Source organism: Zonotrichia leucophrys, chromosome 1 (assembly GCF_028769735.1).
Source record: "Zonotrichia leucophrys gambelii isolate GWCS_2022_RI chromosome 1, RI_Zleu_2.0, whole genome shotgun sequence".
Lineage (NCBI taxonomy): Eukaryota > Metazoa > Chordata > Aves > Passeriformes > Passerellidae > Zonotrichia > Zonotrichia leucophrys.
In genome coordinates this window covers 31,593,579-31,621,001 of record NC_088169.1, presented here as the reverse complement: position 1 = coordinate 31,621,001, position 27,423 = coordinate 31,593,579, and the positions used below count along the sequence as shown (strand labels likewise).

Genomic DNA, 27,423 nt, shown 5'->3' with positions numbered 1-27,423 from the left:
CATCACATGCTGGATGGATTGACTGCAAGAAGTTTCACTTTGTCAGAAATGAAAAATGGTAGCAGTAACAGGTGAAGCAAAGCAGGAAGGGGAAGCCAAGGGAGCCATGTCAAGTACGTGGCAGGTGGTCTGTCTGCCCTCTGATGCTGCTGTACAACTCCTGCTGAACTCAGCGTGGGCTCTCTGACAGTTCCCTGGGTAAGATGTCCCACTGCATTGTCCTACCTAGTGATGCTGCTGAGTGGAAGGCCTCCATCTGAGGACTGATCTAGATCAAAGTCTTCAACTCGTGGGAAGTGTAATCCCGAAGGGGATTCTTACAGCAAAATCTGCAAAACCTATTCACAACAGAGCTGGATAGCACTAGACAATGGACCAAGAATAATCTAAAAATACCTGTTTGTTAGTACAACAAATTTATCATCCTTTGTGAAGGGTCACAGAGTGTATTTTTCAAAGAGGGACCCTTGTGAAGATAACTGAACTAACTAGAGCTCAGATGTTGCCATGAGAGTCTATGGTAAAACATCACTGACTTCACAGGGGAAAAACTAAGCCCAGCACAGCTACTGCTCCAGTAAGATGCTGTATCTCCTGTAAAAACATTGATCTACAAACATGCCATAAAAAAACATACCTTGAAATACTCAATAAGCGCTTTTGAATACTTGACGGCATGGTCTCTCTTGAGCCGGAACATCCTCCAGTACAGAAGGGCCAGGCAGCGGTAACTGGAATATAAGGGAGAGCAGAAAGTACAGGGTGAACAGAAATCCCACTGAATATCTTGAATCCTCAAACTAATATAGAGTGGAAGGCTGACAGCACCTTGCTTACAGTTTTTATCACCATTTGTTGGCAGTACTTCACACTTTGCCATGGGTTCATGACCAGAGCTAGGTACTACAGCGAGGGCAGGTCATGCTGACCAATGCTGCCAGTGAGGTACTAAACAAACCATACTCAGAGGGGTCTGGGCTCCCAGGCCTTCATTCTGGCTTCAAGTCTGCACACTTGATCATAAGCCTATCCCATGAAAAGAGACATCCTGAAACTCAACATACACCTTTTTTTTTGTATTTTTACTTGCAAATGCATAAACAGCTTTTTGAGATATCTTATCTAGGGACTTTATTGCAATACCCTGGATATAGTGAACTCGAGTAACAGTGGATGTATTCTGTATACACCCAGTGGTCTCTTCCAGCAGCTGGGGATGGCTGGGATAAAGAGAAACCTTGGATCTGGCACAGATTTCAGTAGCCAAGCTTCTCTGTAGGAAACCAGAACAGAGATTGTGTTGGAGACTGGAGGCTATTCCCAGACCGCTTGCCTGATTTTTTCCCCAAAGGAAATCAGCAGTGGGTTGAAAAACTCAACGGGCTGTACTGGTACTGTCTGCTCCTGTGCTCCTTTTTAGTCTGCAGAGTGCCACACACCTTTAAAGCTACCTAATTAAATGAGAGTAATGGCTATTGACTATAGTTATGTACCACAGTAGTCAGTATTCAGGACACATACACTTCTCTTTGCTAGTGGCTTTAGGTGTACCTGTCTATTTTCCGAATTGAGAATCACCACCACCTCTTCCCAGCAAGGTTTTTAGATTGAAAAAGTGTGAAAACTAGGGCAAGTGTGAAAGTGCCCCACAGTAACGCTGCTTTTGAAGCAAAAACCCTGTGTGATTTGCTTTTCCTTTGGCAGCAGAGGCCTCGTTTTTAAAAGCAGTATTTAGTGTAGCAGCCAATCCGGAGCACCAGAAGGTGCGTTGAGAGTGTGAACGTGCAGAGTGCTCTCCATCTCCCCGCGGCCAAGGGCTGCCCACACCTCAGCGAACGCCTGGAATTCGGACATTGAATCAGCCCATGCCAGGCAGGGCTGAGGGGGCGGCCTGGCTCTGCGCGGAGCGCAGTCCCGGCCGCGGCCGCTGGAGGGCAGTGTCTCCCCGGGAGAGGCGGCCGGGAGCGCGGGCTGGCAGCCGCCCCCATCGCTCTCCCTCTGTCACCTTCACAGGTACAGCACATATGCAAATGGTGTCAGCTCATCTGCTGGCTGGCAGACGGTGAGTTAAGATTGCCATTCATCGCCCGGAGAAGGCTCCGTCTGCTTTCCCTCGCGCTGACCTTTCTCCTGCTGGAACAGATGCAGCGGCTCCCTGAATTTGGATGTGCCTCCGCACGCACCGAAGCGCTCCGGCAGTTCTCAGCAAGCCTTTGTAATGTGGCTTTATATGTCCTTTTTTAACCGTTCTTTAGTCATTTTCCCACCTAAGCATTTTTAAAGCAATCGCCACTTAATGCATGCTGTGGGCCTCCCCATGGAACAGAAAACCAGTGATAGAGAAAGGGCATAAAAAAAAAAAAGCATCTCTGAATATTTTGTTCCTTTTTATACAAATGATTAATTAGGACTCCTTCTTTATGGAGGCTAAAGATGCATTCAATTTGGGTTTTTAACAGATGGTTAATAGATGTTAAAAACACACTTGCTGATTGTAAATGTCCACTTACTGAGACTCAGTAACCATGTAATAGGTATTTTATGTATTAACTACAATGATATTAAATTAAAAATTGATTTTAATAACATTATAGTATTTTACTAGCAATCAGAAACTGTCCTATAGAATCTAAGGTGCTTACATATATGTTTAGAAATCTCAATTTAATAGATAATCCAAGAGGCTTAATTATCCCCATCACCATATTGCCCTTCATATAATATAAATAAAATTTATGATTATTGAGCCTAAAATGTCAGCCACAGAAGAACTTACTGAGCTGTTGGTACAAAAGTGCATCACTCATAAAAACAACAAACCATCAGGCATTTAAAAATTAATTACACTGACGTACCATAGCCAACCTGTCACAATCAATAAATAAGTATGAATTGCTTATTTACAGAGACAGAATGCAGACTTGGTACAGTGATACAAGGGCTGGACCTTCCCAGAGAAGAAAGGATTCTCTTAATTTCAATAGAGAACATAATTTTATCTGGCTGCATCCAACATCTGATTTTCAAGAACTGGCTCACTGCAGAAAAGAAGCCTTTTGAGGAAAGCTGGATCTACTAACCATAATGCTGCCAGCTGTTTGTCTTCCGCCGTGGCGTTGGGGCCTGAGTGGGTTTTTAGTCTCACTGCATACCTTAAGCAAGAAGAAAAAAGCCAATGTGAGTTAACTGAGACAGCTTTGTATTACTGATCAGAGAGCTATGCTGGCCAATGTCGTTTGCTCTGGCCCTTTATACATATTTGTTCAAGTTACCAGCCATACATGTGTTTTTCCTGGTTGTGTTTCAGAGCTGTTTTGTCATTAGCAGTGCATCCGTGCACTCTTTAAACAGCCGCGAACCCCCTTGATCATCCATCAGTCCAGAGGGGAGCCTAGCTGGCGAGGTGACACTGTCCTACCAAAATAACCTCTGCTGCTGCAGAGACCCAGTTACACAGAGTTCATGCAGAAAGGGCTTTGGAGCTTTTGAAGGCAGACAGCCTGCTTGGAAGCTGGTGCTGACCTCACCCTGCCAGTTCTGAGTGTGTCTACCCAGATTTGCTCCTCCGAGCACAGCACAGCAGAGGGGGAACATGTGGCTCAGAGCTATTTTTGCTCACATGACATTACATTCAAACTCTATAAATATTAAAGATCCACAGAGGTAGCCCTGGTGTTTCAAGAGTGTATGTGCTATGCAAACACAAATTGGTTTCTGGAAATCTCAGCTTCCAGCTGAATACCTGAACAACAGACAAGGTTAGAACAACACACAGCGCTTCTGGGCTCACTTCCAGAAAAATACCTGTTCCCCATAATTAGCTGCTTGTGATTTTTTCTTACCTTTGCTTTCAAACTCTAATTCTGATATCTGTGCAAAGATTCAGTATGAAAATTTTGCTTCTACAGGCATACCTAGCAAACCACTTATTTTTCTGAGTTGCAGCGAGATCAACAGCAATTCACATTACAACACGGCCACAGCTATACACATTATTGAAAGCTATGCATCTGCAAGCAAAATTCATTTCCAGAGTTAGGAACATATATTTACTACCACGAGAGAAGACAGGGCAGACAAAGAAAGAGCTTTCTGCCTTTTGGGAAAAAAAAAAAAAAAAGAAGGGAGGAATTACAGAGATGGGAAAAAAAAGGAAGGAAAAATTGCAGAGATAGAATGTACAATTCTCTTACAGAAAAAAAAGTATTTGATTTTTTTCAATAGCTTTCCAGTCAGAAAGCTGGCCTCAATCCACTGAAATGCATGAGAAGACAGCCTTAAGTGGAACAAAATGCCAGTGGAATTATTAACATGCGAGAAAATCTTCACATCAACGCTAAGTCCAAAAGAATGCTTTTGTTTTAGAAGCTCTGACTCATTATGGATATGATTAAAAATGAAAATGTATTATTTCCTATGAGCTTAATCTTGACTGGATGGAACTGCATGGTTGAGTGTCCTGAGGAATGATACCATGGTCACTGTCAGTGCAGATGTCTCCACTAGCGTGTCTGGGGTCGCTCTCTTGCAGAGTCCCTCAGCTGCTGCAATGGTTCTGACCTTTGTTTTCTCTACCAATGACATTGCCAATAATGTTAAGTACCAGCTATAATGGACAAAAGGACTTAAGAGACATACTTCAGAGGGCCTGTGGATGGCACTGAATTCTAGACTACCCTGTTTGGAGAGCCATGAAGGTGACTAAAAGTAGGAGTAGCTCTGAGGTGAGCTGTGCTCCTGACTTCACTGACTACATTAGAGCACACACATCAAATGGACTTAGTGTCCATTTTTCTATCACTGTTCACATCTTCTTTCAGGGAATCTTTAAACAGCAATCTTACATGCAATATTTTTCAAGTTACCACTCCATGAAAATGTTTTGTTATTATGGGTTACTGGTTTCCTCCACTGAGTAGCTGAAGACTTATATCATGAAACTCTTGAAGTAATTTGCAACTCAAGTAATAGGAAAACCTCTAGGGTTTTTTGTTCGTGTTTTTGTTTGTTTATTTTATTTTTTCTTTTTTTTTCATTCTTCACAGTTACTTGATTTAATTTCCAAAGAAACCACAGATAAAACATACACATCACATATGAATAACCAGGCCCTTGTAAGGAGTTCACTTCTACCCTTTTACTGCATGTACGGAAATAGGTGATAATGCAGATGATCGTGTTTGCACAGAGTAACCCCTGGGGTCATCGCCTTCCTTTCCTACCTGATGAGTTCAACTGTCTCTGAATACATGGTGTAAGGGGATTTAGATTCCATTGGGCCTTGTTCCATTGCATTTCCACACTCAATAAACGATAGTGCTGCTTCTGCATAATTCAGTGCCTTTCCAAACTTCTCCACCTAGAGAGAAAAAAATAAGGACACAGAGATGTAGTGTAATCATCAAGATATCATTACATTTGATGGGACTTTCTCAACAAATATTGTAAACTTGACACAAGTTGATATATCTTCAGCTGCACAATTTTTCCTGTGAGAAAGCTAATACCCATCAAACTCTGTGCATCAGTGAAAATCATAAGATACAGAAAATAGAGCTAGGAAAGGCTCCGAGATATTATTTGTTCCACACTCTTGTGTCCAAAGAAGGGTCAGCTGTGCCTAGGACATTCCCAACAGTGTTTGTTAAAGCTCTTCCAGTGCTGGAAATTCCACAAACTCATGCTGCCTTTTGTTCCAGCTTTCATCTTTCATTAAAAAGGGTTTCACACATCTTTGCAAGTGTAGTTTTTTATCACTCAACAAAGAACAGTAACAGATATCATAACTAAGACAGGAGAACTAAATACTTTGACTACTAACTCTTATACAAAGGCTCATCTCTGTTCTCCTGTCTTCTTTATCCCTACCATTGTCAGCATTGTTCTCCTCTTGTCAGGAATTTGCTTTCTATATCCTCCTCCTCTTTCAGGGACTGCTCTGCTCCCTCAGCATCTTCTGCCATCCTCCTTCCTTGCCCTGTTTCTTCTCCTATTTTTGGTACTTTGTGTGTGTATTTGTGCACTAATGTGCATATATGTGCCTGTCCTCAGTAACACTGCATATGCAAACATGCATCTAATGTTCATATGTGTACACTTACATGCCACTTATCTGCCCTCAGAATTCCATTTTTGAAGGGAAGAGAGAGATGAATCATACTAATACCTCTCTGTCCTGACTTCTCTCTCCTTCAGTCAGAACTCCTGCGGTACATAAAGCCCATTAATGGACTGGATGCATTTGGTTGAAATCTGATGCACACAGTGAAAGGTTAATGGACCTTATTCTTTTCCAAGGGATAAAGATTTTAAATAGTAACTTTGGAATGGCACACTAGCTTCAATCTATTTTAGGTTCTTATATGACTCCCACTGCGATCATACCAGAGAACTTCACAAACTTTTTATTATATTTCTCCCCCTGATGCTCCGGTGCGGGTGGAAGTGCTATTATCCCAATTTCACAGATGGGGGACTGAGGAGCAGAGAGACTTAGAGTAATTTTCAAGCTGCTCACTGTGAGTGCCTGTGTCAGGTAGTGCAGTGCCAAAGTAGGAGGTGTCGAGCCCAGCAAGGTGATTCAAAGTGCCTGGAGGCACTTTGGCAATATGGCATTTTCCCCAGGATGCCTACACAGCCAGGGAGGGAGAGGGAGCACCTGCAAAGGGCTGTTTACAAGGTGTAAGTAAGGTGCTGGTCCACTGTGTAGGGAAGCTGAACGTGGAGGATATTTCAACCACCTGATACTGACAGAGCTATTCAAATCGTGCCTAGGTGACTTTCATGCAGCAAACTTGTGGCACAGCAGAGAATAATGCTGGCAACTCCACTTTCTGGGACTCTACCATAAAAACATTTCTCTCCAGGCTAAGAATTTCCTTTGCATATTAAGTGATCCTTTCCATTCTGTTTAAAGCAACACACTAAAATGCACCATTTGTACTTCTCCACAATATTTTCTGATTTTAAGACTCACTTTAGGGTAACATGGAACTGAATAAACCACAGAAATTTGTGCTAATAAACTCAGGTAGAGTGTAAAACTCGGTGTTAGTGTTATAAATTAAGGACCTGCTTCTGCTTCCTTGGCTTTTCTACATTCTGCACAGCTGAGAAAAACCTTTCTTCTTTCCTGATGGTATGACAGCAAAGGGTCTGTCTGACAGAGCAAGACAGGAAAGCAGTTACCCCCACCTGCAACACAGCCACCCTAATGCAGGGTCCCACTCCATATACTGCCATCCCAAAGACCTCATGTTGTGCTGGCTCATCTGTGGCACTGGACAAACACAGCCTTGGAGAGAACTGAGGGACAGCTAAGCAGAGCTCTGCTGCAGCACTGCAGATTTTGTTGCACACATTTGTTTGGAAAGACAAGCATCTCTGTAGTGCTCTGTATAACCTCAGATTCCCCTTTTTCTTTCTGGCTACATTTTTAGACAGGTCAAAGCCAGGGTGAAGAATCTATTTGTTGCAACAGTACTTTGTGTGCTAGGTGTTCCTCTAGGGTTACAAAAATTCTTTGTGTGCTTCTGATTATGTTGGGAAACATCTGCCATGAAACCAGGATTCTTTTGGCACTGAAAAGCCAAAGCTCTTTAAAAAAAGTGCAAATACCTCAGCTACCAGACCAAATTTGGAGTGAGATGCAATTACAGGACCTAGCCAGCTAGTTAAACTGAGATGATAGGTATGTGGATCCTTTATGCAGCCTCCATTACTATAGTTACTAATTAAAGCAAAGGGATAAATGGAAAGTTTTATTTATCCAGGCCTTTATCTCAGTAAGTCATTATTTGTTAAGTCATAGTTTATTGGTCTATGAACATTTGATTATATAAACATTTCTTAATTTAACAAGCCTAGCCATCCTTATAATAGATTTTATAATTACCCCAGGAATACTGCACTGATGAAGAAACTGCATTACAAAAATTATTTGAAGGAATGTAACTGGAAAGAAAATGTTCTCACCATTGCATCTGCTTTATGCTTCTTCCGTTTAGCTTCCTGCATAAAGTAATCTGCATTGCGTGGTCTACCAGGGGAAAATAAGAAGACATTTTATTATTTTCTGAAGTGCAGAATATTTTAAGGTTGTTTTTCCCTTATTTTAAACCTGATTTGCAAACATTTTTTATGAAGAAAATACACTTATCGTGTAACCATGCATCTTCTATTTTCAAATTGCTGCCTGTGGAGACAATAGCATTTATGGCTGTTCTCATTCTTTAGAAGTCAGTGATTCAAGTAAAGAAAGGCTAATAAAATGCATTTTTATGGATTATATAAACTGCTTCCCAAATTAGTGCAGTTCTGATCTGCAAAATGGATACAGGCGTTAAGCAGAACAAGATATTCTGTCTTCTCCTCTCCCTGGTGCTTGCTTGCCTCTTTTTCTAGTCCTCTGTGTACATTGTTATTTGCCTTGGCTTCTCCCTCCTCTCAAAACAAGTGTATGTTTAATCTCTCCACTCTGAAAACACACACTGCCTGCTTGCCTCCACAGCTACATCTCACTCTTGTCCCTCTTATATGTAAGCATGCTGAGTACTGTTTACTTTTGCTTCCTGGAGTTCATCTCTGACTCAGTGCTGGGCCACCTGCTGCAATTCCACTGGCATTCCTCATGCCAATTTCTCCACTGATTTCTCCTCAAACACATCTGGGAGATTCCATCCCTTCCTTAACCTACCTGACCCACTGACTGCAAGGCACAAATTCAACTTCTGTTTCTGTCCTGAAATTCACAAGTGTGTTTGTAACCAGATTTATCCACTGTCATTCAAAATGGAAACAAACTGATGTCTCTGTGTCACCCCGTCAGTGAGCTCCTCATGGCTGAAGCTAATTTCTTCATCTCCTCCCACAAGCTCTCCCTATGGCACCTTTATAAGTCATTGTGGAGAGCAGCCATTTGCTGTGTCATTTCAGACTGTAACCTTGCATCTTCAGTCATTGCCTCTCATAAAAGTCTTCACATTTCCTAACCCTGCAGATTCTTCCTGTCTCATGTATGTGGGAGCTGACCTTCTTTCTCTACTCAGCTAAAATATGCCCTGGTTCTTCTCAGCTTATATTGTGGTTACTACATCCTTTTCTCTCTCAGAGAGGGAAGTTTTGACTTGGAAAATAGTTTTCTTAATATTGACTACAGTATCATTCCTTTGTCCTCATCTCAAGAAAATGAGATTTTCCCAAATATTTGGAGTTTGAGTTCTGATGTTTTTACTGCTCATGCTTTTAAGAGCTTGGTGTTGTAAACAATATGTTATTAGTGCCACTCAGCAATCTGCTGTATGTTAACTCCACTAGAAAGCTCAGCTCCACTCACTCACTCACTCACTCACTCACTCACTCACTCACTCACTCACTCACTCACTCACTCACTTCTGTGGGATGGGGGAGAGAATCAGGAGAGTAAAAGCATGGAAGAGTAAAGTAAGAAAGCTTGCACATATAGATAAAGACAGACTAACAGATAAAGCAAAGGAGAACAAGGAAATAATCTTCTTCCCAAGGGCAGGCAGGTGTTTAGCCACTGCATGGAAAGCAGGGTTTCAATGTGATTAACAGTGACTTGGGCAGATAAATGCCACCACTCCAAATATTCACCCCTTCTTCCTTCTTCTCTCTGCTTTATATGCCAAGCATGACACCATGGTGTGGTCAGCAGGGGTCAGCTGTCCCAGCTGTGTCCCCTCCCAACTCCTTGTGCAACCCCACCCTCCCTCTTGGAGGTGTGGGGTGAGAGGCAGAAAAGGCCTTGACACTATCCCAGCCCAAAAAAATTCATATTCCTAACTTTTTTTCCCTTGAAATTGGGATTTCTGAGCACATGTATTCAACAAAATGGTTTTTGTAACTCAGAGAAGATGCAGATCTAAAAAGTGAAGCGGGATGGATGAGTAAAACATTTGTGCTCATAGCAGTAAGAACATGCTCAGATCCGTAACTGAGGTAAGTGGGAGCATGAGGGAACCTCTTGACAGAAGAGGGGAGCTATATAACCTCCTCAAGAACATAAGGCTATTTGAACAGTAGATTTACTCAGTCTGTTTCTTTCTGTTTATGTGCACACTGTTTTAAGGACATTTAATTGCATCAGAGGAAGTTAGTCAACCTTATTTTGAAGAGAAGAAAGGCTAAATATAACTAGATAGAAATGAAATTCAAAGCCTGGCTAATTTAGAATGATTTCTGTCCTAAAAACCTTGTAGATATGAAAAGCAGTTCCTTTGTTCCAACCTTCTGTTAAATACTATTCTCCTGCAGAGTGAAATTTCACCCCAGCTTACTCTACCAGTAAGGTCAGAAAGGGGACTAGACAGGTTTGTGTCCTAGTATCTCATAATCTACTGCCAATGCAAATACTATGCCCCAGAAGACATTCTTAATAAGAAGAACCATCTGAAACTGGTCTTGGTCTATTATAAAATATTACACATTGAAACAGTCTTAGCTTGATGCAGAAAAATAGCTATGTTTTCAGAAACACTGAAAGAATTCCTAAAAAAATGTTAAGTTCTGTCTCTCTTTGTCTTGTGCAATGACCTAGAGAAGATGGTTTACTATGAAGAGCAAAAAGCAAAGCCAAGTAGAACAAATCAACACACCAAGTCTCATCTCTCTGAAATGATGAAAGTGATGAACTTTTACATGAGCCTGTCAAACTCAGGTCATTAAAATACATCCTCTCAAACATTCCCTCCTGTATGTCACCCAGCACTACATGGCTAATTTTCTTGTCTGAAGCATGGTAAGAGGCTGTAAAAACAATGTGAGATAACACAATGTAATTATGGTCGACTTATTTATACGTTAATTGTAAAATGGCGTTCAACTTGCAGCAGGATTTATTCTCCTGAGTTATGATTAGCAATGAAGGTATTAGCAGGAGATCCTGAACCAAGGAGACTTGCACTGAGGGCCCTGCTATGGGATGGTTAAGCATAACACAGAAACTGACGTCATTGCAAGCTACTTGCAAAATCTAATATAAAAAAGAAGCTATTAAAATGCCATTTTAAAGTAAAGCATAAATATATTCTCCATGTAATGTTTAGGTATTTTCATAGGAAAAATATAAGATTGATTTAAAAATCAGGACATGCCTAGCAGAAATTAAGATGCATTGGGAAAAAATGGATAGGGTATCATTTTTATTAGCTTCCTAAACAGAACTTGCTCAGTATTGTTAATAAACATGCCAAGTCAAATTCTGATATCTTTATGCCACCTATGAAATACTATTCTTCAATTTATTGCTCCATGTTAATGACCTTTCTATTCAGATAACTAATGTGCATGTTAGGCACAAATGGGAAGCTGAAATGTCCAATAGATTCAATGTATGTTTTTGTATCATTTTAGTAACAAAAAGGAGTGCTTAATTTAATTATTTTCTGTGTTTTTAAAATGAGGATTAAAGGGATTTCAAGTTCAGTTTTGTTTAGCTCCTCACTGCTCATGAACATAATCTGTCTTTTTACATTCAGTATGCTAGTTTAAATTATTATGTCATGAAGTAAAAGAAAAGAAAAACACCCTCTTTTATGGGCTCCTTGAAGATAAGAGGCTGCCCGAGCTCATGGACATATGCAGACACATGAGAAAATTGATGCATAAATTAATTGTTCTGGATTGCTCTTTTGCATACTGCATATTTTTTATCTATGAAGGTTGTTAGCCATATTCTGATTTTAAAGATTCTGAAGTTACCAAGAACCCATGCCTGCTACAAACATGAAGGTCCATGCAAATCTCCTCTGCAGCTTGACCTATTTAGTTATGTTGGTGATAATCTCAGACTGGAGATTTTAGAGGTAATCTCACTGGATGCTAATTTCAGATACTATATGTTATTGATGAGAGGCATCTTGAGGAAAAGTAAGTGTGTTTTCCCACTGATGAGATTCAGAAAGATCTGCGGCTAAAACCTTTTCAGGTCTTTGGTCTCAACTTTGCAATCCTCCTGCACATCACAGCCTTGCTATAGCCTGAGAAATGAAAGAACAGACAAAAATTTCAACCCCTGTGCAGATCACATCCTTGCTACAGCCAGAGAACCAAGAGAATAAAAAAAAATCTGGTACCAGGCTACTGGTTGAACTGTAGTGCCTGTGAGTAGCAGAAGCAGCACTGGAGACTCTTTATGTTTACTGGTCATGAATGTAAACTGAAGTTGCAAGGGAACTTCTTCAGTGACTTCTGGTTTTCAGACAATTGGGTCACATTCTCCTCTTTAGTTACAACTATATGAATCTATTGGCATCAGCACTTTCACTCCAGATTTACAAACAGAATTCAGAACTCTCGTTAAAAAAAAATTTAAAAGAAGTCTGACTTCAAATTAACAGGTAGAAACAAATGTTTTATCTCTATTAAACTGCACAAGAAAGTCTTTTGTTTGTGAATATCTGATTGTTGGTACTTTTAGAAATATAGTCCTCTTCAACAAAGCCAAAAAGGAGTTCTAATACACTGCTGTAATGCATCTCATATATCTCTCTGAATGGCAAGAGAAAGAGCGTAGAGCATTAGAGCCAGCTAAGTCAGGCTGCTGGTGAATTCTCCCTGGGATCAAGTGTCATTATGTGAAACTGGCTGCTCTCGAGGAGAATTTACCCTACTCTGTTGATTGGGGAAAGCAATCAAGTACCGCTGGAACGATTTCAACGCATTCTCAGTCAACACTAGGCAGTCACCTAGGCACTGCAACAGAATCCAGCCTTTTACAGAACAACCCCCCCACGGCTAGATCTGATAGTACAAACAAGGCCAGGCTTCCTTTTCAGCAGCGGTATTCAAACCATTTATGACTTTGACAAGGGCAGCCTCAGTAGCATGGCTGTGGCTGAATCCAGGATGAAATTTATCAAACAATCCTCTACTGTCCAGTACTTCTCTCACTCGCCTTGGCACCGCTTTCCCTGGGAGCTTGTTGAAAACCAGCAGGAAGGACAGCGTATCCATTGCTTGTTATGTTGCGCGGGATCCCAGCGTGAGGTGAGATGGCTGCGGGCATTGGAATTACTCCTCTGCCAGAAGCAGCCTTTCAGAATTTCCAGGCTGTTGAGCTCCTAAGAGTGGTGTCACCACTACCCAGGTGAATGCCTGTCTGTGTATGTTTCTCTCATCCTATTTAGCTCCATGCCATTACAGTGCATCTCCGCCACCTTTGTCTTCTGTTGCTTCCTCTGAATTTAATTTACTCCAGTTTAGCAGATAATTGCAAAAGTGTAAACTCATGCAATAAAAAAATGGGAAGAGAATCAAACAAAGTGAATCAATAAAAGCCTTACTTTGTACAGTAATTTATCAGCATCTACTGCAAAATCTCCTTGGAAGCCAGAGCAGCCACTGGTATTTACAGAGCATGGTGTAGCTTAGACTCCAATATACAATTTTAATTATACTGCATTCAAAACCACATTTTTCATCTAATTTTTATATTTTATATGAACTAAATACTAAACTATAGCATTTTCTGCTTCATTTACATAATCTACCACTTGTACATTATTTCTTACTGTTGTATGGTGCTTTATGAGGATACATTAAAAAAACCTAATAAAAGTTCAATTAAACATCATAAATGCAGCCAAGTGCATATTTTAATACCCTTCAGAGATAATACTGCTGAAGTGTTGTAAAAAAACAAGCTAGTGCTTCCTCAGTGTACAACAATTGCATATAGTGAAAGCAGCTTAAATCATCATTCTAAATATAGGAGCAGTTTCACAACTTTAGTAATCTAAACCCTAAAAAATGAATGTGTTGGAAAGGAGTAGAAAGCAAAATGAGCAACTTTAACATATGATCAGAGCTAGGGGCAAATCAGAAGAAATTAGCTAGCCAGGGTGAACCCACGAGCAGTTTTGAAGCTGTGCCAGTATGCCCTGAACTTTCAGTCTAGGAGGAGAAGAAAATCCTGTAAGAGCAGGAAAACCACATAACATGAAAGGCAGGTGTACACAGCCTATTTGCTGTTGTAACAGGATGTGTAAGGAGGTTGTTTGACATGCTGGATCATAAATAAGTGTGTTTCATCTTTGGGGTGAATGATAGAGATTAGCAGGTGCTACTATACAAAATAGTGCTCCCCCCGATGGATCATAGCCTCCTGCCCATTCTACCACTTGAAATAAATGCTGTTTTATGGGATGTGGCACTGCTGTGTCTGAGGCATGGCACACATAGTGGCACACAGGCTGGGGGAGAGCCCATGGCACTGCCAAAGTGGGTACCCAGCTCTATGGAAGTCTCATGGTCACTCTGGCAGACCCAGCAAGCCTGGAAGTTCAGCAGAGGACCATGCAAGTGGAGAGGGCCAGGAGATAAATATTGAGCCATTTAAATGATAGTACTATAGGCATTTCAGAAAGATAGGAACAAAGGATCTGACTGGAGCTGGGCCAAAATGTGAGAAAAATTTACTCAATCACACAACCACACAACTACTATCTTGTTGGGTTTAGTATAACAAGGTCAATAGCTTAGATAAGATGAATAGATGAACAGTACAGATACCTAGAGAGGGAGTTACTGTTGCAAAAAATAGCAGACAAAATTAAAGCCTGGCATCTAATGGAAATGAAATCCAGAAGGATAAAAGTAAGTGGGGACTCCTATTTTGGCAAAAATGCAAAATCTCCCTGACTAACTATGTCAGTGTTGTGAAATACAGGAGAACATGAGAAAGAGTCAAAATCTACTACAAATTCCTGTGCATGACCCAGATTCATGACTTAAAGATTTCCATGTGAAATCAATATCTAGACTGAAACACACAAGGGCAAAGTGTACAAGTGAACAGAGAGGAATGAAACAAGTATTCACAACAGAGACTTGAATAAACTTTTCTCTTTTAAAAGTAGAGGGAGAAAACACTGTTTGCTTGCAGATAAACTAAATTTTATCTCTTTCCGTGTATGTTAAATAGATGTTCTGATTGAAGCTAATTGCAGTTGGAGTGACAGCCTTTATGATCAGTCCTACAGAGACAGGGCAGTACCACAGCAGTCCAGATCTATTTTGTTTTAAAATGCCACACCTTGAATTCACAAGAAGCATCTGTAAAGCAAAGGCAGAAAGACATTTCAGGGAGAGGGTCCACCTGATGTTTCCAGCTCTGATGAGGGAGAAGACAAGGTGTGGGTGAAACTGTTGTGTGAGAGTATGTGTGAAGCCTGAGTCAGTAAATGGGGTGTCTACACTGAAAGAAGCAGGTGATCCTGGAACAAAGACCCTATCCAGGGATCCTGTCCTGTGGAGCCTGTCTAAGACACTTCAGTACTCACACAATTTGAAAGAAATCATAACCAGGCACTAAAGACCAGGAAGACATCTGACAAGGATTTTGGGAATTGATGTTCCTCAAGTGTGTTAAATTATCACAGCCCCTCTTCTTGTTGCTGGTTCTCTAAATGAACAGGGTATTCCCAGGGTAAAAATCAATTTGAATGGTCTACCTGTGATTCTCTAAAGAGATTATGATTATTGCCAGTGTAGTTTGTCATCACTGAAAGATGAAAATATCCTTTATATGTTGAAGGAATGATCAGGAAAGCTCTAATGCATCCTTGAGGAATCACAGCCTTTGCACCCTAGGGCAATTTCAGTCTAAAAGGGAAACTTCTGGGTAACTATATTGTTAAAAATGGACTTGAAGCCCATTCTTCAAATGTATGTAAAGTTATTTTCCACTGCCACAAGGACAGCAAAGCTGTCTTGGGAATTAAAGCTCAGACAGAGGCATTAGACTACCTTTTACACATCCCATCCGTGAATCCTGGCATTGAGCATGATGAAAACTCACACCATTCTGTGATCCAGCACAAGCAGACAAACTCCCAGTTACACTGCAAAGGACTTGTAGATATTAGTAGAGAAACAAAACCTAAGGAAAACAAGATCTGACAAGAACCAGAGATGGGGTAGAACAGCAAAAACAATGGGAAGTCAGATGAGACTTCCTCATATTCAGTGTGAGACTTTGACTACGCAAAGAGCTGCAGGGTTTGGACTGTCTTCGTTATGCACTGCAGACATCTGCTCATGGCTCACCATGCAGAGGTGAGGAAAGACTGGGAAAGACTGCTGGAAGAGACTGTTCTCTCCCATCTGTGAAACTCAGTTCTGCTTCTGGAACCTGGAGGGGTGTTTGCTGAACCTGATTTGAAGACCCTTGTCTTGCTTACTGTTATGATTTACAGTGGACTGAATATATTTTCTAGTCAATCTGTAGAGTAAGAAAAAGCTACACTAAAATTAACTGATACAAACAAATTCTCTTTCATAAGTAGCAAAATATTCACAGACTATTTCAAACCTTAGTCTGTCAATAGAACCATTCATTCCTTGGCTGTGCCTGTGCAAGTGAAATAAGGAGGGCAAGGATATCAGCTTTATCATTTGATCATCCATGCTGTGTAATTGCTAATATTCTCCCTGGCATTGTTTGGAGCTCAGACAATGCCTGGGCACAGCTTAGGGACACTGTTCTCAGGAGACAGTGAATGTGATTTATTTTGGGGAGTGAAGACAGTTTAATCATATGAACATCAGCCTGCTGAACCACTTGCCTACAGGAGCAGAGGAGGGACATGTATGCAGCTAAGTTCAAAAGAGGTCCACAGCTCTGTCTTTGGCAACAGGGACTAGTGGCTAAAAATCCTATACTCTGAAAATCTCCTGCTAGAGCTGATGAAGCATCAATTTCCCACCAAAACAAGCCCTCATAAAGTGTCCCTTTAAAGGGGACCTGTGGTCTTGCAGAGAGCAGGCAGCTAAATTATCTAATTATGGGAGGCAGTGTCTGGCATGTCTAATGTTATTTTCTCATAGTCAGCATTCATGTGAGAAATTCAGTGCCATGAATAAGAAGGGAAGAAGAGGAAGACTGGGAGGGTCAGACCAAGTCCTGAAATCCCCTAAAGCCAAGAAACTCAGAGCAGTCCACAGTAGGCAAATGAATTTGTGAGGAACGTAGTGTCATAGGTGCTGGTCTGACTAGTTATTTTCTAGATTGTTGATCAGAAGAAAGAGGAGCCACTCTCTGTTCCTGAACTGTGCTCCTCAGGATGTGTTCAACACTACAAAAGTACCTCTAAATACTTCAGGAATCCTTAAGGCATTTTGAACAATTCAAGTAAGATCACTTCCAGATGTATGAGTCACAACCTAAGAGCACTTTCTTTCCACTTTAAGGACGAATAACAAGGAAGAGAAGACTGAAAATGAGACACTTGGAGTTCAAGTCAAAACAAAGAGATCTGCCAGGAAGTTATTTTCATAAGCTCTATATGTAGCACCTTTACAGGTGAATATTTTCTGGGTATGTGGTTTACTGTTTGGCAAACAAACACGAGAATTCTATCTCACTACAGAGTATGTCCCTTGGACAATGTATAGCTGATGGGTGTCTGTAGCACCTAAACCCGTACAGGTGGAAGAGACATTCAACAAAATATGAACTTATAAAAAAATGCTGTAGAAGATGTATTACCTTGATCCTATAAGGCAAGAAAAGAAGAAAAATAAATGTAAGTGAAGAAAAAGAACACTCCAAGTTTGAAATTATAACTCAAAATTCAAGTAAAAAAATAATCCCAAGGAGCATGTTCTTATTTAGTTATAAGGAAAGATGGGAAGCTGGGTACACTCTGCTATTTCTTTATACCACATAAGCAGTATTTTGAGGGTGCTCTTGGGCACCCACAGGATGTCTATGCCTAGCACTTCAAGGACAACAGACTTTGTTCCTAAATGCAGTTATTGGGAATTCTGTTATTCAGTGAAATCACAGAAGGACTCAATATGCCTTGAAGCATTATTATGTAGCCTTGAAAATGTTCTCTTCATGGAATCAGAAGTCACCAAAAATCCAGGAAATCTTACTAAAAATTACTACTGGATACGTCATTGATGTCATTGACACATGTGGCATGCTGGGTACCTCTAAGTATATTCAGATTCACCAGCAAACAATGGCAAACCAGGGGAAGGAGACTTTTGCCTGTCTTTTGAAGACTGTTAGCTATATTTACTGTTACACTGCAGTGTATGTGTATACAGCACTCTGCCAAGCAAGATATACTTTTTACTGACCTACTTGTGTTCCAATTTATTGCTAGTGACAGCTGTTGTCAATGATCTGGAGAAAATAAATTGAGAATACAGTAAAGAGACACTGACTGGTCAAAAAAATTAGTTGTTGTTTTAAATCAAATATAAGGGATTTAGTCTCTTTAAAACTTTAGAGTCTGATTAAAATTAAGACCTTAAAACCATGGCTGGATTTCAGTAATTCAGAACTTCATGGATTATGAGATGAAATACTTCATAGGCATCATTTAGGACAAATGCTGCCATTAGGATTACTACATAATTTAGACCTACTGGATTGCATTCCTTCAAATCCTCTGCTGTGGTGCTATACAAATTTGAAAGGCACTGGCTGCCATATTTAATTTGATCCTTCTAACATGTGAGTCAAATTTGTTGACATTTAACATTTGCAGCCAGTCTAATCTGCTACATTTCAGTGACTCCCCTGCACAGGAATTTCAGAAAGAAGATCCAGTGTAGCTGGTATTCTGGTGGTGTATCCCAGCTACAAGTTGTGGATGACAGCTGTAGCACTTGACAAGCTCCCTCCTCTAGCTAGCACAACTGGCATTTAACTGTTTCTGGCTTTTAAGGCCAAATTAGGACATATTTGCCTCTGTGTTTTATCTTTTTTGCCTTTTTAGACTTTGTTTTAGTGGTCTACAAGTTGCTTGGGGATATTCTACATGGAAGGCACTACACATGAACAGTTTAATTGTGTCTCTCTCTGAAAAGATGAAACAGTTTTATTGGAGATGCTTGCCAGAGGAATCACTTGTAACACTAATGGAGAAAGCTGGTGATAAAAGCCTCAGATGATAGAGACGGTGACCAAAGCAGATCTCCTATGACTATATCCTAGGGGAAAAACAAAAAAAACCCATTCCCCTCTGCTTTTTTTTGTTTGTTTGTTTGTTGGCAGCTTGAGGGAAAATCAAATGAAGACACAATAGCTTTGTTGTAACTGTTTCTATGTTTTGTCTAATCCAGAGATGAGTACATCCTCCAATTTTGACTTTTATCAGACACTCTGACACCTTTCTGCCTTGTATGTACTTGTTTAAACTGCAGAAAAAATTGAGCAGTTGCAAGTAAATTATAGATGACAGAGATTTTAAGAGATACGAAGAGTTAGGTAGTACTTATAAACAGTTTCATCTTTCCTCAATGGAGATTATTGAAAAAGTATACCAAGAGAGTTAAAAACATGGGGAGGTGGAGAAAGAGGGTGAATAAGGATGTATACACAGGGGAGTTTTCTCCAAAAGAGGTGGAAAAACTGATTACATTTATTCAGCTTACATCTGCTTATGACTGCCGTGAATATACACAAAAATTAATCTCACTAGTCCTCTTTTCTTGACCATATCCTTTTGAAGTCCACAGGAATGTATACCTTATAGTAGGAAACATGATTTCTTTTTATGAGAGGCTGCTGTCTTGATAGTTAGCATTGAGACCATATAGTGTGAACAAGCATAACAACAGTAATAATAATAATAAATTAAAAATCACAGTTTTGGTAGAAAGCAGTTCCTAAGGAAACCAGGTTGATTGTTATCCCAGGGTTTCTTTTGGTATAAAGGAGTTTGAGATGTCATGGGTGAAAGTCTGGACATATGAAAAATATGTCAAGGTCACACAGCTCAGAGCTTCAGGCAGTTTGATACCTTGAACAGAACCTTTTCTACACTACCCAAAACCAAATATCAGTATGTGCAGGCCATACCAGTCAAAAAGAATCTGGGTATTCTAGATACTAGGATTTCAACCTTCAGTTTCACCATTATATTCACTAAATAATACTATGTCCTAAATGACCTTGGGGACAAACCAGCTTTTTAAATTTACCAAAAATAAAGACAGTTAGAAGAATAGATTATTTTAAGAGGAGGAGAGCAAGGGATATGTGAAGAATGAAGTGGAAGTGGGGAGGGCCAGGTATCCCTCCAGATACTCATGCTAACCATTGCTGCTTCCTGCTCCCTCTGCCTTTGTGATACCTTGAGCTGAGCAGAAGTAGCCACGACAGCAGCAGCTGCCAAGGCTCAGGGATGACTCCAACCTCAGGCTTGCCCTGCTCACTTGTCTTGGGTGTTGTGGGACTGGATCCCTGCCAGCTGCATTGTGATCCTGGCTCTTGGCTCCCTGTCCTTTAGGGAACAGCCACTCCTCACTGCTCCCTGACGCTCAGGGACTTTTGACAAGGGCTTTTGACAGGACAAGTGGGGGTGACTCAAAACTGAAAGACGGTAGGTTTAGATTAGCTGTTAGGAAGAAATTTTTTACTGTGAGGTGAAGTATGGCAACAGATTGCCCAGGGAAGTTGTGGAGTTACTCATACCTGTAAGTGTTCCAGGACAGGTTCAGTGAGGCTTTGAGCAACCTGGTCTAGTGGGGGGCAGCCCTTCCCATGGAGTAGAACTGGCACTCAGTGATCTCTAAGGTACCTTTAAACTCAAATCATACTATGATTCCATGATTCTATGAATTCTACTATTCTGTGCTTAGAAACTTAATCTATGATGAAAAATTAATTAGAATTTATATAGTATTTCTCATTCATTTCTTAATGTACAGTATTACTGTAATACTGCATGCAATGTCTCAATTCCTGTTGGACAAATTGTATTTTTCTCTCTTTAAATGCTATTGTTTTCTTTATTTTAAAGTCATATATACTCACATATCATCAAAGATAAGCTTTGTTCTTCTGCAGTCCCTGGGTGTGGTGGACAGAGGTGACCAAGGCTCTGTTTGGAACTGTGGCTTATTGCAGAGAAGAACATTTTCTGAATTGATGTGAATTGCTTTCTAGACAACAAACAGTAGATAAGATATTTAGGAATTGGCTAATAACTTAAAAAAACCCAAGTAACAAAAACCAGAGAGTCTTTGCATTGTGTTGTAAATTGGAAGTTAATTTTCCTGCTCTTTCAGCAGGGAGTATGTGTAAGTGTCCTGACACTGATGGCCACAAATTCACAGATACTGCTCAGAGCACTTTGTAAAGGGTTTGAGTTTCAATATGATACACAGCAGAAACTGAGCTAAAATATTAGTAACTATCAAAATACTCTGAAATACAGTAAGTGAAATTATTAAAGAATAGATCTGTTGTCATTTAGAAGATTAAGTTATACCTCTGGCCTTCAGCTTCCAACCAAGCATTGTGCCTTCCTTAGGAGAGCACGGCCCATGTTTGACTTGTTTCACACCACACTGGTGATGTGCCTGTACTGGATGAATTTGTAGTCCAGGTTTCTTTGTGCTCCAGAGCTCCCTGATCAGCTTGAAAGGTCACTTCTCTGTGCTGCAGTGGAAGCACATGTCTTTTGGCAGGGTCTCATGCAGTCCCCCAGCTGCAGCCCTGTTCTTCATGTGGCTTCCTGAGCACCTTCATCCCACCATGACCTGCTGTGGGGCTACTGTGCACTGGTATGGAGCAAAACAGAGGGCCCCAGGTGGTTTTGAGTTGATAACCACTGCCAAAAAATGCTGTTCCAATGTCAGGTGACAGGCAGAAAGGCACCAGGGACATGGGGAAAAAAACTCAAATGGATAAATGCCCACTGTGGGCAAGCTTTGCTTGCAACTTCTCACAGATATTTGAAGGACCACTTGGGCCTGCCAGCTGGATGCCATGCTGGAACATGGGATAAAACAAAGCTAAGTTTAACATTTATAGTTCATGAGCTCTCATCTTCTATATGGCACATCCAGATCAGCTCATCAGGCTAAAGTTTTCAGATGAATAACCAGATACATAAGAATTTTATTGCAAAGGTTGTTAAATGTTGACCAAATGGTGCATTGCTAGGCTATGCAGAAAATCTTAGTGAAATGCATTTGCTAAGGGTGTGGATCATAAAGCAATCACCTTTTACTTTTGATTTCCAGCACATTTGCCTGTGAAGGAATTTGAATTATTTTCAAGATACCCAGTGAAGAATCATAATTATAATTCTGAATGGGTTACAAACTTCTAAATTTATGTTTTGCAAGTTAAAATGTTTAAAACTTTATATTTAATTAATGAAAAATAAATGAATAACTATAATATGTTAAAGGACTTTTAACTGGAATATTTTATGTAATTGGTTCTTTTCAATTTACCAAAAGCATCTGTGAGATATTCGTAGAAAACACAATTTATGGTAACCTGTTTTTGAAAATGTGTCCAAAATTAAGATTATATTTACTACTTCCTCCTCTGCTCCTAAAAAAAAAAAAAAAGTAAACATATATGCTTAACAGATAAAAGGGGATCACTTACCCCCACAGAAAAATTGCTGGAAGATGCCATTGCTACAATTCAGGTAGCTTGTTTTCCTAGTTGCTTAGGCACTAATACTTAGGGTTTTGAAGCCTCTTTTACATCAAATAATGAACACAGCAAATAGATACAGAATAAAAAATATTAATAGCTTTTGTAGCAAGGAGAGAAGCATGGGCAGCAGAGTGCCTCAGCAGCTTCTCTAGATGCTACAGCAGTGGGCACCAAGATGATGGTATCCAAATTGCTTCTTCTAGGTATTTCACACAAAGCACAACAGTGTCATGGGGAGGAGCTGACAGCAGTCTGCCCTTGACCACCCACTCTCAGTGTCTGTAGGCTGGAGGGTAGGGTACGATTTTGAAATATCAGATGAGAGAGAGAGATGGAAATTCCTCAATTAAAACAGCTAATGGGCTCTTCACTCCAGCATTCTAATCACAGAACTCATGCAGAAATGGAGGAAGCATCTATTCCTCTCTCTCTGTGCTCTGAAGGCAGAGGCCACAATGCAGGGTTGTAGTACAGCCTTATCTGGAAGAGTGCTCTGGGCACACTTGGTTCGAGCAAGACTCTCTGATAAGGAATACAACTCTGATGGAACTGAGCTGTGAGGCTGGTGCTGTCACTGGTATAAGCAGAATCTGAAGAAGTTTGTTCTAAGACAGAAGAATTCATTTGCAGGCACACCCATGGTTAGGCAGTGGCTCAGTGAGCCCTTATACAGTAGGGACCTTATGCACCATGAATGTAGAGGGCTTGCATCATGCCTAAGCAATGCTCTGGAGGCCTAAAACCATTCGTTTTGGGCCATTAGCTTTTACCTTTTGCTTATGTAGCCTTTGCTATTTGCTTGTGTTACAGCCTGCCCTCTTTTCTTTCTTCTATGCCTTGCTTAACTCCAAACCAGAAAAGCTGAACTTAGAAAACAACATTCATTATTACAACTTTTCTATTTTTTTGCATATCGTTCTGCAAAAACTATCACAGACTGCAACACAAAGTGGAAAATATACTGTTAAGCTTTATATTGTGAACAACAGCATACACTTACATTGAAGTCCCCAGGATGTGGCTGTGACTGGATTTCACCCTTATGTTTTTTGCTTGAGGAGATTGAAGGTAATAGACTGCTGCCATTAGGTCTGCTGGAGGAAGTTAAATCATCGTTGGAATATTTGTGTTTTGATGCATCAGAGAGGGGAGAGACGGGTGACCGAAGCATTTTCTCATTTTTATTTATTGGTATTGCCAAGCTGGAAATGGAAATTACAGTAATGGAGTGTCACAAAGCTGGCTTTGAGAAAGGTAAATGTTTTATATATTACCAAAACTTTGAATTTAAAACCTGCTGGCAGGATAAAGTCTATTGGTATCTGGAAACGAGCTCACAGTATTGGGACCAAGAGTTCATTTACAAATTTGTATCATGTTTCTTCTCTTTCCCTTCAAGGCAAATTGTCATTCTGGAGTTAATATAAAGTCTGTATCAGAGTACTTGAAAAAAAATACAGAGATAAATGGCTACTTGCTCACCATTTCTTAAGGGATAGCTGGAGATGAAGATTAGGCTCTGAAGTGTAAGTTCAGGTTATGGAGCCCTATTTCACCATTACAGGTGACAATTTATAAGCCATGGCAATAAAACCATATGTGAACTAAAACAGGAAATGTGTTTAAAGATGACTGGCTTGTCTTTGTGCTCAGTGCCTAGCCTTTGGTAGCAGTGCTTATACTAATCTAATACAGATTTTGAAGATAAAGAAAGATAGGCTGATAATGCAGACAAAAGGAAACATATGCAAACAGTAGACACAGAGAAATGGGAACTGATCTATCACCTAAAGCAGAAAGCTGTAACACTGACAGTATTTTCAGCTTTCATTTATTTGGGAGAAGTTTTGCATGAGAAGTCAGAAACCTTAAAAATATGCCCAGAAATAAACTTCAGATGCATTAATTTGAAGAAAAGATTAGCTGAAAGTCTTAAAACAACACACAAAAAAATGCAAGTTATTTTAAGAAGATAGTTGGCATTAAGACTAAAACTGTGATTAAGGTCAGGAAGACAATTTTAACGCTATACCTTTCCTTGTCACATTCCCCTTTATTCAGCCTATTACTTTTTATGGACAATTCTCAGTTCTTTATAGTTACTGTATGAGACAATATACACTTAATGGAATCACAAAAAAGAATACAGTAAAAACCATACTTCATTTCTGCACATAATTTCAGGGAACAGAGCTAATTAAATGTGCTCTTATCATACATTTGTCCATTTATCTGGCAAGTCTTTACAAAGTAGCTGTAAAAGAAGCCATGAATTGTAATTTAGAGCCTTTACTGTTTCAAATGGCATAGTACCTTTAAAACACCATGTCAACTGTTTTGCTTTAATGACCAATTGGTGTTTATGAAAGCAAGACTCTGAGTGTGGAAGATAGACAACTGTGCCCCTCTCCTCCTCCTAAGAAAAAGAACATCTTTGGCATTATGTTGAATGTGCACGCTGATCCTGTCATTTCTTTTCCTCTTTTCAAACATAAACTCATGCCTTGGCTACCCATGTTTATACATCACTGTCAAGGTGTGGGCCCAAAGCATCCAAGGCAAGCCATGGCTCTTTGAAAGTATACCCAACCCTCAAAAGCTTAGCCCTGAACTTGTGAGGAGTAGCTGAAATTTCTACTTGTGCTGCACACATGGCCTGAGTAGGGCCCACCTAAACTTAGTGTGAGCAGCAAATCTGATACTGAGAGGCCATGCAGAACAACTTGCAGCAGAGGACTGTCAGAGCTGTGATCTGCTGGGAATGGGCAGACTGTGGATCTGATATAGGTGCAGGAGATTTGGGGTATCTCTGAGCCTGCTGCCTTTCTTGTCAAACAGGATCTTAGTCTGCCTCTCAGACTGTAATTCCACAGCAGAAAATGCTTATGGCTGAAGGTGGTCTTGCTCCTCTCACTGCTACCAGCCTCAGCTGTGCTGCCAAAACTGTCTGGGTGGCTTTACTGGGAGATGAATAATACTACTCTGTTTAAAAAAAACAAAATAAAAGAAGGAAAAAAACAGAGGAAAAAAAAGATAAACTAGGAAAAGGGTAAGTAAAAGAGACAGGAGGAGAAAAAGAGAAAAGAGAAAGGAAAAGCAAAAGAAGAAAAAGAAGAAAAGGAAAGGGAAAAGGAAAAGGAAAAGGAAAAGGAAAAGGAAAAGGAAAAGGAAAAGGAAAAGGAAAAGGAAAAGGAAAGAAGAAAGAGTTTTGGTTTCAAACAAGTTTTTGGAGTATATTTACAGGAGAACCTCAGAGGCATGGTGTAACTGGAGAGGAGATGTGCCAGCATGAGCAGATGCTGGTTGCAAGAGGACCAGGAGGTCCTGATATCAGCATTGCACTCAGTAGCCCTTCCTCAGCTGTGGGAATATCAGCATTTGAAATCATGTCCTACACTGTGGCACAAACCACAGAAACGTCTTAGAAGCAGAGCACACCAGGAGGCAGCTGCAGGAACTAGGAGGCAACTGTACATTTCAGAAACTCTTTGTTCCTCTAATACACAGTTGCTACTGGAAGTACTAAATATGATGTCAAGAAAAACACAAATTGTTGTCTTGCTTCCAGGAGGCCCAGAATTAACCCTGTGACACAGCAAGCTATGGCAGCCATGCTAGTCTCTGAAAATTAATGCAACATAAAACATATGACACTGGGGTAACAGGAACAGCATGTCTGCATGCATCCACCCACAAGAAAGGAACTGTTCTGGGCATTGTTTTCACTTCATGAAATGTATGTGATATGTCAAGACAAAGAAATTGAATGCATATTTTTGAATAAACACTATATATATCAGTTTTCTTTGGGATTTTTCCAGTATTAATGACAAGAATTACTCAATCTCATCAAAGATGTGTACAATAGAAAAGCCTACTACAATAAATACAAATATTTTCTTTCTTATTTTGTAGCAGTTTCAACCCAAGAAGTACCCTGATACTACCAGAAAAAAAATAATAATAAAAAAATACTGATAACCAGCATGTACCAAGCAGCATGCAGCTGAACTCTGAAACTGTGCATGTCTAAGTTTGACTGCTGGAAGCCCCCAGAGGAACTCAAGTGTGATTGCTCTGACATTGATAGGGCTCTGTGTGCATAAACCATGCCAGTAAATGCTAAATATTCATTTTTTGTTTCATGCCCTATATCCTTTGAAAATCTCACTTTTTAAAAAGTCTTAAATTCCTTGTCCTGGAATACTCACTAATTACAGAGAATGGAATGCTTGTAATCTCAAAAATACTGATTCTCAAATATATTCTGGAGCTGAGTATTGCAGGCATTGTTATGAATATTTTTTTCAATCTTTTCCACACAGCTGATACATAATTCTTTTTATACAGCCAGACTTGCAACTTGTAAGCAAAGAAAGCAAAGAAAATCTAAGAAAGGGCTATAAGATGGTTGCATATGTGAATTGCTGCCTACAGCACAGTGTTAGGGAATATGTCTTGGACAATCACACTGCTCTAACTATAATTACTTGTCCCATGAGCCTCACACTTGAGCTCACAACTTCTTTGTGCAACAGGACGAAAATGCAAGCACATGAATGTGTCAGGAGCTACTAATTTCATCATTAAACCAGAAGAACAGAGACTGCAGTGGTTAATTTTTCAACATAAAATGCAATAATTAAAAAATAAAGGAAGGAAAGGAAAAAAATAACACCTGACAATAAACTAGTTGTGTGATTCAGTGGTAAATAAGAAGGAAAAATCTTACCTATTTTCATTCATATTGCAGTGATTTGCTGTTGTGATGCTTTGGGTAGAAGCAGCTAATCGTGAAGAACTCTCTCGCTCTAAGTGGGTCTTCTTGATGTCTCTGCACTCTTCCTCATTCTCACACTGAGTGAAGAAAAAAGTAATAATTTTTTATGGTTTGGATTTACTACAGATCCAAAAATATTTCAACAAGTCAGGTATGGTATTTTCTGCCATTTTGTTACAAATGATGATACTTTCTTTGAGTA

At 40.0% G+C, this 27,423-nt stretch overlaps 1 protein-coding gene across 1 annotated transcript in view; it reads right to left on the bottom strand.

Moving 5' to 3' along the window:
- AFF3 (ALF transcription elongation factor 3) overlaps positions 1–27,423 on the bottom strand; it is a 327,563-nt gene that overhangs the window by 15,986 nt on the left and 284,154 nt on the right. Inside the window, exons 12-18 of the mRNA XM_064710766.1 lie at positions 27,174–27,298; positions 23,442–23,643; positions 20,798–20,925; positions 7,975–8,038; positions 5,223–5,359; positions 3,081–3,152; positions 638–731 (exon numbers count right to left, since the gene is read on the bottom strand). Of these exons, the coding sequence (XP_064566836.1) occupies positions 638–731; positions 3,081–3,152; positions 5,223–5,359; positions 7,975–8,038; positions 20,798–20,925; positions 23,442–23,643; positions 27,174–27,298 (822 nt within the window). The remainder of the gene's footprint in view (positions 1–637; positions 732–3,080; positions 3,153–5,222; positions 5,360–7,974; positions 8,039–20,797; positions 20,926–23,441; positions 23,644–27,173; positions 27,299–27,423) is intronic.